This window comes from Lissotriton helveticus, chromosome 7 (assembly GCF_964261635.1).
Source record: "Lissotriton helveticus chromosome 7, aLisHel1.1, whole genome shotgun sequence".
NCBI classification, from domain to species: Eukaryota; Metazoa; Chordata; class Amphibia; order Caudata; family Salamandridae; genus Lissotriton; species Lissotriton helveticus.
The window spans coordinates 44,700,081-44,717,822 of NC_136068.1; the positions used below are offsets into that span (position 1 = coordinate 44,700,081).

General features: G+C 49.4%; 1 protein-coding gene across 8 annotated transcripts in view; it reads right to left on the reverse strand.

Annotated features, from left to right (window-relative positions):
• Window positions 1-17,742, reverse strand: part of DMRTC2 (DMRT like family C2) — a 359,569-nt gene that overhangs the window by 41,735 nt on the left and 300,092 nt on the right. For all 8 annotated transcript variants that reach the window (XM_078651358.1, XM_078651357.1, XM_078651363.1 and 5 more), the window contains one exon: window positions 6,467-7,889. In XM_078651358.1, coding sequence (XP_078507484.1) covers window positions 6,467-7,889 — 1,423 coding nt within the window. The remainder of the gene's footprint in view (window positions 1-6,466; window positions 7,890-17,742) is intronic.

Sequence of the window (17,742 nt, forward strand, 5' to 3'; positions counted from 1 at the left end):
GTGGGCTTGAGAGTCGCTGGCGTTAGAAATATGTCCATTACAGGCTGGAGCAGACCTGGGACCAGAGGTAGCAACGGCTTAGCTGCTGATCTCTGATGCAAAGTCTCGAATATGACTGAGGACGAGCTTTGCTGCGTAGGCATAGAGATGTTTAACTTGTTGGCCCCTCTGGATAGAACATTGTGAGAAGTAATGACGTCGTCCACCGGAGAGATTCTCGACGGTGGGCTGTCTGTGAGAGTCGTGGAGCAGTCCCTTTTTGAGGAATGGGTGGAAGAAGGTAAACTTGTTGGAGACCTGTGTCTTCTCCTTTGTTCTCGAGAACTGGATCTTCTTTTTGAAGAGCGAGCCGGAGTATGTTTGTCAATCTCTACCCCTTGATGGAGTAGTAGGAGAAAGATCCGCTGCTTGCACGAGATGGGTTAGAGGAGACCTGTTTAAAGGATTGGAACAGTCCTGAGCACCTCCCATTTGTGGAGCATCAGCTTTGCGCCAGTTATGCAGAGGTAACAACTATCTGGGAGAGAGATGTACTGATGGAGATTTTTGCCTTCTTCCCGCGCAGGAGCCTTGTGTGAACGTGAGCAATGTGCAGATGGAGATATTTGCTTTTCCGTTCTTGCAGGATTCTCAGCTGGATGGGTTTGTACAGGTGAAGAAGCTTGGCTATGTGACGTTGAAATGACCACCAGTGATCTTGAGGAAGAGAAAGAAGACCGGCTTGACCACGAGCGGTGAGATTCTGCATTTGAAGTCGGTGATGGCAGGGAGAACAACTCACTGAGTGTGAGCCTGTAGCAGACTTGTGCTTCGACTTCGAATGTCCTAGTCTGGACACCGTCTGAGTCCTTTGTCTCGACAGGGAACGTTGCTGCTTCAACATCGACTGAGACTTCTGTCTCGATGCTGAACGCCTTGGTGGTATTGTCGACGGAGTCCTCTGCCTCGATGTCGACCGCATTCAAGATGTCCTCAATGGAGACCTCTGCCTCGACGTCGAATGTCTTGACATCTGAATCTTCTGTCTCGCCGACGAGTGTCTGTGCGCTGACGTCGACCGAGACCTCTGTCTCAACGTTGAACGCCTGCGCGATGAAGACTGGTGTCTCGATGCCGTACTCCTCTGGAATGAAGCCAACGAAGTTTGCTGATTCGACGCCGGAGATAGCGTTTTATGCCTCGACGTCGATGATCTATGTACAGATCTTGACAGAGACTTGTGCCTCGACATCAATGGCACAAGTATCTGCGGAGATTGAGTGTCCTGTCTCGACGTCGAACATTTGGCCAACGCTGACGGAGACCTGTTCCTCGATGTTGATCGTCGCCAACGGAGGGTCTTTTACCTGACTCGACGTTGAAGCCGCCTTCTTTGATCTTGGAGTTGAACGATGCGAGTGCACCGCTGAAGACTTCAACAACGACAACTGCTTCTTCGCCGGTGGCAGTCTCACTGCTTTGTTTGCAGGAGTACCAATCCGATCCAGGATTTCTGCAGGGCAGCGACCTGGAAGAGTACACACACATTCACCAGGCATTACTGCTTGGATGCAGCCTCAGAGAGAGAAAGTTGGCGGTGGGAGAAGCGGTGCTGAGAAACCTTATCCAGTAATGGTGAGCACTTTTTTCCATCCATCCTATTTTTCCGATAGGAGCTGATGGATTCCTCAATTTCTGCTGTGCCGCCTGGGTTATAACTGAGTCCGGTTTGGGGTCGCCTAGTAGACAAGCTGTAGCGTCCGAAGGAGCTTTATATTTATTGTCCAGCCTGGCGAGTACTGGAGTCACATTTGCCGGTGTCTCCATGACCTTTAGGCCCTCCTCCCATACATGACTAACAATTGGGAGACCGAACTGCCCTGCGGTGTGGCTCCTTGAAGACGTACAAGAAACACTCCGTCTTGTCAGATGACATAGTGAGCGCAAATCTCTTTGTAGCGCTCTCCATTAAATTATGAAACCCACCGATGTCCTCCGGTGGAGAGTCTACATGCAGCGGTGAGGGATACGAAGGCGATGGAATAAGATAATCATCCCACTCTTTGTTAGGGTCTGTTATCTCTTCCGCTTCCTGTTCATCATCAGTGGTCACTGGTTCTTGTTGAGACCTTGGTTGCGGTGATCTAGGCAAGGGCTCTGGTAAAATCTCCCGCCTTCGCACTGGCGTATTTGGGATAGAGCGTGGGTGAGGCGTAGCCACCAGTATCTCTTGTGAGGTATGAGGTATAGGATGCCTCTTTTTATAATCCACCAGCATAAACTGCCGTTCCGTTAGTAACAAAGCGGGGAACGCTAACCATCTCCTCCTGATATTCCTGGCGATAGTGTTGTTGGGGACGATCCTGATATCCCTCATATTCCTCAAGTCATCTTCTTGGCACTTTACATGCAGCTGTGACGGGCTACTGGCATAGCCAAAAGGGCCATCATCCTCCTCCCCATCCTCTGAGTCTTCCTCCTCCAGCAAGTGGGATGGTACCAGAGGTGTCACCTAACTTGGAGAGGTGAGTTCTGGGGTAATTCTCCTCTTCCTGGTGAATTCCCTCTTTCTGGGGTTTTTTCTCTCGTCAACGAGGTCGCCGCTGAAACCGCCGACAAAACTATCGCCGTCGATGCTGCAGTCAACGTCATTGTCAACGTTGTCTCCCTTGTTGACGCTACTGTCACTGTTGTCGTCGTTGCCGTCTACGATCCCATTGCTGTTGTCGTCGACGATCCTGTCGAAGGAAATGGTCGTGGCTGTTGTAACAGTGGTTGATGCCGTCGTCACCAAAGATCTCGGCGTCGACACTGTCGTCGACGGTGTCACCGTCAACAGAGAGATAGCCTTAGAAGTGAGTTTTACCTCAGTTTTCGTAGACGATGACGCCATTTTCTTCATCGATGCTCCCGTCGACGATGCAGATTTTTCCGCATTCATCCCAGGAGGTGTAGAGGCAGGCTTCTTGAATGAATGTTTGATCTTAGGGGGTGATTTTGATGGCTATGAGTTTGTCTTCTTTGTATGTGTTACCCCCAAAGCATGTCCCTTGCTCTCCTATTCTCTGCTTGGAGGAGATTTAGAGGGACTGCGCCCAGAAGACCCTTGAGTGGTCTTTTTTAGGGCCTTCTCAGGACGTTCCTCTGAGGCAAGAGCTTTTTTTCTGAGATCTCGAAGTAGAAGAGGCCTCATCACTGTCACTGGATATGAATTCTTTCCTAGCTTTTAGCTTTTGAAGCCATAATAAAAGCCTCCCTTCATGATCCCTCAGTGTTTTATTTGGAAAGGTACGACATACCTTACAGTCTTTTGCCTGATGGTCCGGATAAAGACAGTAGATGCAATGCTTATGAGGGTCATCTGTGTAGAGCCTTTTCTTTAAACAGGTGGCACAGGCTCCAAATAACCCTTTTTCCTCTTTGTCAGCCATTCCCAGGAGTTGGTGAACAAGTAGGCAGTAATTAAAATTACCGAATCAATTGTAAAAAACTATCAAATCCAAATGTATTTATTTATTTATTTAGGAGTTTTATATAGCGCGAGCTAGCCCCAAGGGTATCAGAGCGCTTTACAACAAGTAAATTATGAGCAAGTATGCAGTACAGGTTATAGTCAAACATGTGGATCAGGCCGAGAGTAGGACGAACAAAGGCGCAGTTGCGTGGGTGGGCAAGGAGGATGCAGTTCGAACAGGCGCACCCCCAAAGGTTGCTTTGTTCACACCGGATGCGAGTCCAGAAAGATTTGCTTGGTCCGAGTCAATGACACGGGTCAAAATATAAGGATAGAAGAGGTGCAGGCTGGAGTGCACCCTTGGCTTCTATCGGTTCGTTCGAGAGGGGTCGAGGAAGAGGATTTTGAGCAGAATTTTGAATTTAGGAAATAAGGGTATCGTTCTGATGTGGGGGGGATGGAGTTCCAGATTTTGGGGGCGTTTCCGGCAAACGATTTTGTCGCGTTTTTCTGCTTGCGAGATTTCAGTGGGATGAGTAGCAGAGTGTTGGAGCTCCTGAGGTTTCTGGACTGGCCAGCCTTTTTGAGTTTGGCAGCCAGGTATTCCGGTTTGCCTGTGTGCAGGGCTTTGTGGGTGAGGCAGGCTGTTCTAAAGTTGGCTCTCAGTTCCATTGGGAGCCATTTGAGTTCATTGAGTGCAGGGGAGATGTGATCAAATTTCTTAGTACCAGTGACCATTCTGGCTGCTGCATTTAACGTTGTTATCAGGGGGGCGAGGTGAGATTCAGAAGTCCCAGTCAGGGATGCAAACCCGTAATCAATTCTGGAGAGCACTAGTGCTTGGGTGGCTTGTTGCAGGTCTTTGGGTTGAAGGAAGGGTTTGATTTTGTACAGTAATTTCAGATTGAGGAAGGCACTTTTTGCGGATTTTGAGATATGTTTTTTCATGTTTAGTTTTGGGTCTAAGGTTATATCAAGAGATTTTACCGACTCCGCTAGGATGAGGTGCCATTGAGGGCATCGATAGCTTTGAGCCATTCTGCGATTTGTGGGTTTTCGTCTTTATTGGAGATGAGGAGTATTTCCGTTTTCTCTTGATTGAATTTTAGGTGATTATTTGAGAGCCAGTCTTGTACCTCCCTGAGTGTGGTGTTGAGTCTCTGGATGTCAGCAATGGAGGAGGTTTCCAGGTAGAGTTGTGTGTCATCCGCATATAGGTGGAAAGGGATGTTAGATTTCCTGAGTAGGGAGGTAAGGGGTTCAATGTAGACGTTGAAAAGCTGAGGGGAGAGCACTGATCCTTGTGGAACACCTCTGTTAACGGGGTGGAGGTAGGATTCAAAGCTTTTAATTTTTATTCTTTGTGAGCGGTTGTGGAGAATGCAAGAGAACCAGTGGAGTACTGTCTTTTCTAAACCTGCCCTTTCGTGTAGAGTCTTGATGAGCAGTTTGTGGTCAACTGTATTGAATGCAGCTGATAGGTCTAGGAGGATGAGAAGGCAGCATTGGTCCGAGTCCAGTGATTTGTGAAGATCGTCTATGACATTAAGGATTGCAGTTTCAGTGCTGCAGCCCTTTCTGAAGCCAGACTGGTGGAGGTCTAGGAGATTGATGTTGTCCAGGTGTTGGGTTAGGTGAGGGAGTACACATCTTTCCAGGATTTTGGACAGAAGGGATACGTTAGATACTGGTCTAAAGTTGTTAAGATGATCAGTGTCTAGCCCAGTCTTTTTCAGTAGTGGTGTGACTTGGACAACTTTGAGGCAATCCGGAACGATTCCTGAGCTCGGTGAGCTGTTGATGATCTTGCACCATAGCGGAGCTAGGACGAGCTTCATGTCCTTGGTCACTTAAGGTAAGGTAAGGTAAGTTCAATAGTTGAGAGGTGATCAGTGCTGTTAGGAAGGAGCGAGCTTATTTTTTCTTCTAGTGTCGCTCGGGGGGATCTGAGCTGTGTTCCTAATCCATTTGGGGGGGTCCTGTAAGGGGGGTTAAGATGGGATCATTTGGTTAATGCCGAAAAGGATGAGGTGATGGTCGGACCAGTCGACGGGAAGGATATGGTCAATGGTGATTGCCTTGCTTTCGGCGATGATTGCGTCTAGGGTTGCTCCTCTGTGGTGAGTTTCTTCTGAGCAGTGTTGGGTCAAATTTTTTCTAGTAGGACGTTGTTCACGGATTCAATGAGTGGGTTTTTAGATTAGTTCCAACTTAGCTTGAGGTCGGTCACCTAGAATTATATTGTTTGAGTTACCGAGAGCACAAATTGAAGTAGAATTTGAGCAGAGCTCAAAGGAGACTCCCTAGAACAATGTGCGGTAGAAAATGTGAGGGGCAAAAGGTTCGCTCAGGAGTGTTCTAGAGGGTGAGGATCTCTGATTGGTTCAGGGACAAGTTTGGTCTCTTTTACATAACGAAGGTTATGGGTTGCAAAAGGGAAATGGGCCTAGGCCTCTTTTCAGTTCGCTATACTACTAAGCATTGCTTTTTTATGTACCGGAGACTCCAGTGTCGACGATGGGGAATGATTCAGGCATGTGAATCTATGAAAGCTCCAATACTGGAGTAATAATCAATAAAAACTATTGATTTTGGGAGTGAGTTAGAAGACTTTCCTATTTTACTAGGGATGCTTTCCGATTCTTTCCTGATTTTCCTTCCCATTTCGGATTTTCATTCATTTCTGACTTTTGCATTCTCTGTATAACTCTGCATTTGGCAGCCTTCATGGTACTGACCCTCTAACGCTTATTTTCCAATTCTGTAATTAAACCTCATTACATTTTCATTGATCTAGAACTCAGTTATAGGTTTGAACCATTTAAATAATAAATTATATTTCTGAATTTTGATGCTTTAGAGGTACCTTGATGCAGGGACACATTGCCTCAGGAAACTGTCTCTGATAAAGTGAAATGTGGGAAATCTGACTGAGTTATGTCAATTTTGGGGTTCCGTTTCGCTCCAATGCAAACTTTCATAATACTTGATGTAACCTTCTTGCAAAATGGCAATCATAAAAGTGTACCATACCTCTCATATTGCTTGAATGTTTCCCCCAGTATGTAGATGACTTGAAGGCAACTCCATTTTCTTCCACGCCAGCTTTTGTTGTACTGTTCAGCGGATGTGGGTGCTTTGGTGAAGAGGCATCTGAATGCGTTCTAGATACGGATGTGGGGGTGCAGAACTTGGCAGAATGTAAATGGGAAGTAGCATGTGCCGCATAAAGCTCGGGAGGTGCTGGTAACTTTTTTAGAGTCTGTGTTACATAAGATGGCGCGATGGAAAACTTGCTGTGGTCAAAAGAATCTGCAGAAGGTGATGCATGCACATTCAGTGGCATCGAGGCAGGAGACATCCTGTTAGAAAATGGACTCACAGTGGCGAAGGCTGCTGTTACAGCCTGCATGTCAGACATGACAGAATTAAACATTGCTGCAGAAAGTGCAGGTTCTTGTGAAACACAGTAGGGATGCATATTTGTAGGAGTACCTTCTTTATACAGCGATAGAGGGTTAAGATCCACAGCAGTCCCTAACTTGTCAGGGTCAGGCATGAATCTCTCTCCTGTGATGGAGACTGTGTGTTCGGTCTGTGAGAAAGCAGGAGTCAGGGGTGTCCTTTCGCGCTGTGTATCCGAGGATTCAAATGCCACACTGCTCCTAGGAGTGAGTTTGGAGGACTGCTCATGAACGGTGTTGCTAAATGAGGCATTTGTACTGGGCGCCTGATTCACACAATGGACTTTGGGGATGGACATTTGCATGTTATGGTTGCTGGCTGGTGATGAGCTGACATTTAGAGAATCTCCAATCTTTCTTACAGACACACGGGTGAAATCTTTGTCCTGTGGCATGCTAGCAGCTTGCTCTGGCTTGAGAATTACACGGTGTACAGATGCTAATGATTCTGTAGACTGCGATCCCTGGTTGAATTCTACAAGGCTGCCACTGCCTTTCCTTGTCAGTTGAGGTGCTTGCAATGCAGTAGGTGCAAGCATAGGTTTGTTGCCAGAATCTGACATAGGCGTAGTATTAAAAACCTGAGGCGGATTCAAAGTGGCAGGTGGGGATGTGGAGGATAAATGCAAATAGCCAGTAGTCTGAGATTTGTTTCTGCGAATGCCCCTTCCCATGACTGAACTGCTACTGTCAGGAGCAGTCGTATTTGATTCAGACACCAGCATAGCCTCAGAATATACAGGGTATGTACTCTGTGGATAGTATAAACGCGGAAGGAGGCCAGGTTCCATGTCCCTTAAAGTCTGCAAATCACTATAGGAAGGACAAATGTTACAAGCTGTGCCCGGGGAGGCTAACACAGCTCCATGTGTTGATTTGGGAGAGTTTCCTAATACCATCAAAGCCTCGGCCGCCGCCCGATGTAGCTGCTCCTCTGCAAACGGAGAAAAGATGAGATGTCTCTGAGCCCATGGCGGGGGACCGGGTGATGACTAGAAAAGAAAAGAAACACACACACATCATGCAAAGTTTCTAAAGGGCATCTTTCTGGAGACATCAAGACATATAATCTAAAAACCATAAGTAAAACATTACTTACCTCAAAGTCCCTCATTACAAGTGTCTCAGAAATATTGGGTGCCGAACCGGCGTCGAATGTGCGTCGAATGCGTCGGATGTGCCGGAGGAATGGGCGCCGGTGGAGGCGTAATGAGGTCAACCGGCGCCAACCTGGATCCAGGCCTGGATCCAAGGCGGGCCTGCGGCGCCGGAGCTGTTGGCATAGAAGGCTTAGGCCCCCCAACCGAGTCCGCGGGGCCCGAAGGCGCCCCAGTGGGTTTGGGCCGCCCAAAGATGGCATGCATCGCCTCGTAGAACTTACGAAGCTGAGCGGGAGTCACTCCGGGTCCTGGGAAGGGAAGGAAACTCAGAGTCGACTCTTCGAGCCGCAATAGGGGCCCGCCCGCATCCCTTGTCAGGTTGGCTGACCAACGTGGAGACGTGAAAGAGCGACAATGCTTCTTCAACTTCTTCTTGTGCATCAACTAACCAGACCCCAAGTGCGAAAACTTCCTGGAAGAATGGTGCGGCCGGTCCCTCGACCTCCCTATTGACCGGGACCTCGAACAGCGCGGAGCCGACTGCTGACGCTCAAGAGTCTTTCAGGACCGCTCCCGCAAAGCCTTCGGCACCATGGACTGGCAGTCGGAGCACGACTTGGGGTTGTAGTCGTGCTCCAGGCAAAAGAGGCACACGCGGTACGGATCCGTAACCGACATCAGTCGGGAACAGAATCCGCAAGCCTTGAAGCTGGGCATTCCTATGTGCACCAGGAGTCGTAGACTAAAAAGACGTCGAAAAAAGTCGCTCAAAAAGTTCTGTCAAAAAATTACTGGAGGTGCCGCTCTCTCCGAATCTGCGCTAGCTGGCACGGAAAAAGAAAGAACTGCGAGAGGGCGGCGTCTAAGTAGCTACCACGACGCCAACGACAAACGCGGAGCCAACCGACGCCACCTTCCGACGCGCAGAGGTACGGCTAATTAAAACCTTTCCAGATCCAGTCTGACGCCTGGGGGTAATTCTAAGGTAAGGAATCTATAACTAACGTGTTTCTTTCAGATATTGGTATTGATGGTGGTATTGGTAATGGTGGTATTGGTGGTGGTGGTATTGGTGGTATGGGTGTTAGTGGTATTGGTGGTGGTGATGATTTTGGTGGTGGTATTTGTGGCATTGGGAGAGGTAATGGTGGTTGTATTGGTAGTGGTATTATTGGTGGTGGTATTGGTGGTGGTGGTATTGGTAGTGGTATTGGTGGTGGCGGTATTAGTAGTGGTATTGGTCATGGTCGTATTGGTGGTGTTGGTAGTATTGGTTGGGGTATTGGTGGTGGTGGTATTGGTATTGGCGGTGGTATTGGTGGCGGAGGTATTGGTGGTGGTGGTATTGTTTGTATTGATGGTGAGGTATTGGTAGTGGTGGTGGTATTGGTGGTGATAGTATTGGTGGTGTTGGTGGTATTGGCGGTGGTGGTATGGATGGTGGTGGTGTTATTGGTGGTGGTGTTAAAACAAGCTTTTGAAAACAACCCACCAGGTGGCTAGTGCAGATGACATGTAACACAGATGAGTTGTTGTCAGCTTCAGCCCATTAGCACACGATTATGTGCTACCTGGAATTCACATGACTTAATTCGCTAATCGTTTCTAAATCTATTTTATTTGGGGGGATGTGGGGTTTGAAACAGACACGAGAAAATGCAGGGTTAAAGTGATTGAAAGACAGCACCTGTGTTATGGGGACAGCCATGCTGCTTAAAAAAACACAAGCATTTTCAGCTGAAGGACCGCATGTCCGACTTGCAGTAAGAGAATGCTTACTGACTAAATACCAGGTCCTGTGCAACACCCAAAGTAAAGGGGCCAGTAGCCATGGGAGATTACAAATGAGGAAAAGGCCGTACTAAGGAGGGACTAACAAGCGTTTTACAAATACGAAGGCAGCATTTACGAAAAACAATGGCACAAGCCAATGAAAATTATTGACGGAGTGGGTGCAGCTTCTCTCTCATACTCTATTACAGCAGCCTTGCAGAGTGAGCAGTGCATGCGTGCTGCCGCTAGGCTCGACCTAGTATTGGTGGTGGTATTGGTGCTGATATTGGTGGTGGTTGTGGTGGTGGTATTGGGGTATTAGTGATAGTATTGGTAGTATTGGTGGTGGTGATATTGGTAGTAGTGGTGGTATTAGTGGTGGTGTTATTGGGGTATTAGTGATAGTATTGGTGGTGGTGGTATTGGTGGTGGCGGTATTGGTGGTGGTATTGGTGGCAGTAGTATTGGTATTGACTTTGGAAAATAACCCATCAGGTGGCTTACTGCAGATTTGTATTCAAAAAAGAGGGAGAGGAGATCTAAATCGATCAAGAGGGCAGAATTACCACTTGTGAAAAGTGGAAGGTCCAGACCGCAGTAATGCGTTTAACAAAGTAAGTGGATATTGAAGGGTGGTTAAATGGTAACCATCCAGTGGGTATCCATTTTGTTGGATATAGTGGCCTCACACACCCTTGCAGGTGTCATGCTTCATCATGGGCGAATGCTCCTCGTTGGGTGGGCGGTGCAATACCCAATGGGCTACACCTCAAAAGAGGGGCTCTTTGGCGGAGATCTTTTTCCAACTGCCCGTGGGTGAAGTGTGGGTGAGGGGTCAGGGGTGGTAGTAGACAGAAAGTGAAAATAAAATAACGCAGGGGTACCAGAAGGAACTTTATTCTGATGGTCCCATGCGTTAACTAAAAACAATAGTTAGTCTGGGAGTTCTGGAAAGCGATGTATTCCGTACTCAAGACTATACTACAGGGTGGAGGTAATGGTCGACATGTTTCTCGCGTTGGGTAAGGTCACCCGCGATTCATCAGGACCTTTAGCGTTGCTGTCTACAGTGTTTCTGATCTATCGAAGTATCAGTATTCACATCAACAGTATGGAAAGTACCTGCTTATACATTGTTCCATGCCTGGTATTGGAAACAAAAAGGGAGAAGACAAAGTATTACATCTCGCGAGCAGGTTAGGTACAGAATTCCACATGCGTTTTGACCTGGTGCACTGTGTGGTATGCTAGTGTTGGTGACTAATAGCATTAACGTGACGATAAAATCACACTAGTGAACATCTCCTGGTGGATCAGTGATAAGTGAATTGCTCAACCATAGCAACTGGATGGAGATAATCCTAGTGACATTTAAAAACAGGAAGAGCATCAGCTATGCTGTTCTACTGGCAGGACACCACTCACCTAGAGGTCAATAGTTAAATTTTCCAGCAGTGCCTGGCGGGATGGACATCGGTGAGTCAAGCCTTGTTAGCTAAGGCTAGGTTAAGGAAGAAAACAAGGGAGAAGAGCAGACAACATACAGTTTCATCTCAAATTGTGATATGCCATATACAATCAAGTGTCTAATGTCTGCACAGGAGAGTATGAGGGGAAATACAGTAATGTTTAGCATTTTGACTGTGTGGTGGTCAGACGCTATGCTCTACACCCTTTTCTTGTAAGGAGTACAAGGAATCCTATGTGGGTGGAGTGCGGGAGCCACCCGATGTGTTGCTAAAAGGGTCATCTTGTAATGTATGGATTGTTCAAACCGGGATTCGGTGATACTCTCGTGGTGAAGGGGTTACAAACGGGCTGTTGTTTAAGGCTCGAGCAAACTCTCAGTACCCGATATGCCCGTAAATAACAATGTTGCTAAAAGGGTCATCTTGTAATGTATGGATTGTTCAAACCGGGATTCGGTGTTACTCTCACAGTGAAAGGGTTACAAACGGGCTACACCGATGTCCATCCCGCCAGGCACTGCTGGTAACTATTGACCTCTAGGTGAGTGGTGTCCTGCCAGTAGAACAGCATAGCTGATACTCTTCCTGTTTTTAAATGTCACTAGGATTATCTCCATCCAGTTGCTATGGTTGAGCAATTCACTTATCACTGCTCCACCAGGAGATGTTCACTAGTGTGATTTTATCGTCACGTTAATGCTATTATTCACCAACACTAGCATGCCACACAGTGCACCAGGTCAAAACGCATGTGGAATTCTCTACCTAACCTGCTCGCGAGATGTAATACTTTGTCTTTTCCCTTTTTGTTTCCAATACCAGGCATGGAACAATGTATAAGCAGGTACTTTCCATACTGTTGATGTGAATACTGATACTTAGTTAGATCAGAAACACTGTAGACAGCAACGCTAAAGGTCCTGATGAATCGCGGGTGACCTTACCCAACGCGAGAAACATGTCGACCATTACCTCCACCCTGTAGTATAGTCGTGAGTACGGAATACATCGCTTTCCAGAACTCCCAGACTAACCATTGTTTTTAGTTAATGCATGGGACCATCAGAATAAAGTTCCTTCTGGTACTCCTGCGTTATTTTATTTTCACTTTCCGTCTACTACCACCCCTGGCCCCTCACCCACACTTCACCCACGGGCAGTTGGAAAAAGATCTCCGCCAAAGAGCCCCTCTTTTGAGGTGTAGCCCGTTGGGTATTGCACCGCCCACCCAACGAGGAGCATTCGCCCATGATGAAGCATGACACCTGCAAGGGTGTGTGAGGCCACTATATCCAACAAAATGGATACCCACTGGATGGTTACCATTTAACCACCCTTCAATATCCACTTACTTTGACCTACACCTGTACCCTAGGAACAGCCCAGTCCTTTCTTTGTTAAACGCATTACCGGGGCTAACACTGCGGTCTGGACCTTCCACTTTTCACAAGTGGTAATTCTGCCCTCTTGATCGATTTAGATCTCCTCTCCCTCTTTTTTGAATACAAATCCAAGCACGGCTAACCACCGTGGGAGTCCTAGGTGGGTAAGACTAGCTCTATCCCCCGCCACTAACACCTTCTACTATCCCTGCGAAGGTGTGCACACCATCCCTAACAAGGTGATCACCTTTACCTTTTATCTTCCACTTACGTTTTAATTCCTCCCTCATACCTAACCGTGCCTCTATAAAATGGAGGGACATGGTTTGAGCTTCGGAGAGGAAGATGCAGCAGCTATACTTCGGACACCCTCTATTCTCGGTATAGAAATAGAGTCAGCTACTGGGAGCAATACAGCCGACTGGCAAGAACTTTCAGATCTTAAAAGGGAATGGGTGAGAATCACCCTCCACGGAGCCTTGATGGCCGAATATTTCAAGGCCAAAATTGCACCCAATGGCCTAATCATACAAAACTTTCCAAGGATATTCTGAGAGGATGGCCAATTCAAGATCGAATGGTCCCAGATATCCTGGAAATGCACCCATGACCTACTTATCCTCATTGTGAACACAGCCAAACGCCTAGCGGACGAATTACTCAGTCGCATTCAAGCAGCTGAAAGAAAATTAAAAAATTCTGTCCCCAACCCGGGCTTCAAAACAAAGCTAGCTGAACTAAATGAAGAACTGGCTGAACACAAAGAATATCTAATGAACCAAAAGATCACCAAGTTGCAAAAGGATATCAAACGCTTTTCCAAAGAAAAGATATACCCTTACCTGAAAGAGGACTATGTCCCACCTGGATCAGGGTACCTTTCTGATTCCAGTGCTTCCTCAAGAAGGGGTTCCAACAGTGGCAGTGACTCCAGTGGAGACAACTGGCAACCACAATGACAACAACGAAGAGGCAAACGGGGAGGTAGAGGGGGACACCAATTTCCCCCACAAAACCCTTACCAGGGTCCACCAATGTGGCCTTACCACCAATTTCTACATCCACCACCACCATACGCCCCCCAATACCCCCTCAATTTGCCCCACAAGGTAACAACCAGCCCATTTAGGCAGAGGCTGGGGCAGAGGGCGCGGGCGCAGGTGAGGAAACGCGCCCGAGAAAAGGGTACAGTGGGAAGAGCCTCCGGCCCAAGGGATGGACACCAGGAGCTAAACCACACGAAAATGAGTCTAGTGGTCAACCTCTCGGCGCACCAACTCACCCCACAAGAGGAAAAAGTCCTAGAGAAGGGACTTGGCTTTGTTCCAACTCCAAAAATTGACCACTTCAAACAAATTTGTGAAGTACAAAAGTTTTTTCGCAAAATAAGACTCAAAGCATTTTTTGAGGGAAGAGAGAGCGAGACAATTGAAGACTCCGGCCTTCACAACCCCTCCACATTCACCCCACATGGTGGGATGGTTCCAAACGAGGTGTTGACATATGAACTAACAGTACTCAAAGAAATGGCAACACTCGACCACCACAATAACCATCACAATATGTCCAAATTGGAGTTAGAAACGCTTGACCGTCTAGCCAATGACCCTGCGATAACCATCAAGCAGGCAGACAAAGGGGGCGCTACCGTGCTCATGAACACCAGTGATTATGAAACTGAATGCCTCAGACAACTGGGAGACGGGCGGTACTTCACACCTATTCAAGCTAATCCCACGGAACGCCTCACACGTACCATTATTGGAATGGTCGAGTCGGCCCTGAGCGAGGGGTGGATTACCCAAAAGGAGGCGGAATTCCTGACTAAGAAAGACCCCAGAGTTCCGTACTTCTATACCCTCCCCAAAATTCACAAAGAGACGACCCCCATACCTGGACGCCCAATCGTATCAGGCATCGATTCAATACTGGAGCCGCTATCACAATTTTGTGATCACTTCCTCCAACCTCTGGTCAAACGCATCCCTTCCTACATGCAGGACACTACCGATGTCCTGCGTCTCCTAGACACCTTGCAGGGGAACCTTCAAATCGATTTTCTTGTCACTGTAGATGTAGAGGCCCTCTATACAAACATCCCCCAGAGGGCCTCCCTAGAAGTTATTGAGGAAATACTCAATACCGTGACTTGGACCTCACCAACACCACCGGCCTTTGTCATGGAATGTGCTAATTTGGCACTAACCGAAAACTTCTTTGAATTCAAAGGCAAATACTACCATCAGACTCAAGGGACATCGATGGGGAGTACCTTTGCCCCCTCGGTGGCATCCCTTTATATGGCTGACTTTGAGAGCAAACACATCGATCCCACCACCAATCCTAACCACAATAACATCAAACTGTGGAGGAGATTCATCGATGACATCGATGACATTTTGATCTTTTGGGCGGGCACCCGTGACTCTCTCGATCAATCAATCAATCAAAGACATTTATAGAGCGCACTACTTACCCGTAGGGTCTCAAGGCGCTGGGGGAGGGGGGGTGCCGTTACTGCTCGAACAGCCAGGTCTTCAGCTTCTTCCTGAAGGAGAGGTGGTCTTGGGTCAGGCGCAGGTCGGTCGGGAGGGAGTTCCAGGTCTTGGCGGCCAGGTAGGAGAAGGACCTTCCTCCTGTAGTCGCTCTTCGGATGCGGGGGACGGTGGCGAGGGCGTTGTTGGCTGATCGGAGGTGGCGTTTGGGAGCGTAGAAGTTGATTCGGTTGTTGAGGTAGTTCGGGCCTTGGTCGTGTAGTGCTTTGTGTGCGTGGGTGAGGAGGCGGAAGGTGATTCTTTTGTTGACGGGGAGCCAATGCAGGTCTCTCAGATGTCCGGAGATGTGGCTGGTTCGTGGGATGTCGAGGATGAGTCTGGCTGAGGCGTTCTGGATCCGCTGGATTCTCTTCTGGAGCTTGGCGGTGGTACCGGCGTAGAGGGCATTGCCGTAGTCCAGTCGACTGGTGACGAGGGCCTGGGTGACGGTCTTCCTGGTCTCCGTGGGGATCCACCAGAAGATCTTCCGTAGCATGCGCAGGATGTTGAATCACGCTGAGGAGACGGCGTTGACTTGCCTGGTCATGGAGAGGGAGGAGTCCAGGATGAAGCCCAGGTTCCGTGCGTGGTCTGTCGGTTTGGGTGCGGTGCCCAGGGCGGGGAGCCACCAGGAGTCGTCCCAGGCGGAGGGCGAGGAGCCCAGGATGAGGACCTCCGTCTTGTCTGAGTTCAGTTTCAGGCGGCTGATCGTCATCCACTCGGCTACATCTTTCATCCCTTCGTGCAGGTTGGCTCTGGCGGCGGCGGGGTCGTTGGTCAGGGAGAGGATCAGCTGGGTGTCGTCGGCGTAGGAGATTATGCTGAGGTTGTGTTGGCGTGCGATGGCCGCGAGGGGGCTCATGTAGACGTTGAAGAGGGTGGGGCTCAGCGAGGATCCTTGAGGGACGCCGCAGATGACTTCGGTGGCCTCTGACTTGTACGGTGGCAGGCGGACTCTCTGTGTTCTTCCGTCGAGGAAGGAGATGATCCATTCCAGAGCCTTCTCCTGGATTCCGACGTTGCTGAGGCGCTGCACTAGGGTGCGGTGGCAGACAGTGTCGAATGCCGCGGAGAGGTCTAGGAGGATGAGGTCCGCTGTTTCTCCGTTGTCCATCAGGGCTCGGATGTCATCGGTGGCGGCGATGAGGGCGGTCTCGGTGCTGTGGTTGGCTCGGAAGCCAGACTGTGAGGGGTTGAGGGATCCATTCGTCTCAAGGAAGGCGGCCAGCTGCTTGTTGACGGTCTTCTCGATGACTTTGGCTGGAAACGGGAGGAGCGAGATGGGGCGGTAATTCTTGAGTTCGGTGGGGTCCGCTGTGGGTTTCTTGAGTAGAGCGCTGAGTTCGGCCTGCTTCCAGCTCTCAGGGAAGGTGGCGGTGTCGAAGGATGTGTTGATGATGTCTCGCAGGTGGGGTGCGATGACAGCGTCGGCTTTGTTGAAGACGTGGTGAGGGCAGGGGTCGGTCGGAGATCCGGAGTGGATGGAGTTCATCGTGCGGACGGTGTCTTCGGTGCTGATCGGAGTCCAGGCGCAGAGGGTGGTGGTGGGGGGTGGTGGTTCGGTCGTGGTGTGCGTTGGTTGGTTGTTGAAGCTGTTGTGTATGTCCGCGATCTTGTTGTGGAAGTATGAGGCGAGAGAGTTGCAGAGGTCTTGCGATGGGGTGATGTCGTTGTTTCCTGCGCTGGGGTTGGATAGCTCTTTCACGATGTTGAAGAGTTCCTTGCAGTTGTGTGCGTTGTTGTCCAGCCGGTCCTTGAATGCAGTTTTCTTGGCGGCGCGGATCAGCTGGTGGTGCTTCCGGGTGGCAAGCTTGAGGGTGGTCATGTTGTCCGGTGTTGGTTCCCTTCTCCAGACTTTCTCGAGGGCTCGGCAGTTCTTCTTGGAGCTCTTGAGTTCGTCGGTGAACCATGGGGCTTTCTTGCTGCCGGGTCTGCTGGGCGGGGTCCTCAACGGGGCGAGCTCGTCCGCGCAGTCGCTGATCCACTTCGTGAGGTTGTCGGCGGCCTGGCTGGGGTTCGCCGAGCTGGCAGGAGGGTGCTGGCTCAGGGAGGTGGCGAGCTGGTCGGCTGTGATCTTGGTCCAGCTTCTGCGGGCAGCCTGTTGCTGGTGGTGGTGGGTCGTCGTTCTTTTGAAGGAGAAGTGGACGCAGCTGTGGTCCGTCCATTGAAGCTCTGTGGCGTGGCTGAAGGTGATGTCTGTGCTGGATGAGAAGACTGCGTCGAGTGTGTGTCCGGCGAGGTGGGTGGGGGTGGACACCAGCTGCTTGAGTCCAAGATTGGCGAGGTTGTCGAGCAGGGTGCTGGTGTTGCGGTCGTTGTTGTTCTCCAGGTGGAAGTTGAGGTCTCCCAGGAGGATGTAGTCAGCGGAGGGGAGGGCATGCGGGCTGACGAAGTCGGCGATGTCCTCGCTGAATTGGGTGCGTGGTCCCGGAGGTCGGTAGATCAGGGTGCCTCTGAGGGTGGTCTTCGGGTCGGTGTGGATCTGGAAATGCAGGTGTTCGGCGGTGGTCAGGGTGTTGTCGGTGCTGGTCATGATACGGATGGTGTTCCTGTGGATGATGGCGATGCCTCCGCCCATCTGGTTGGT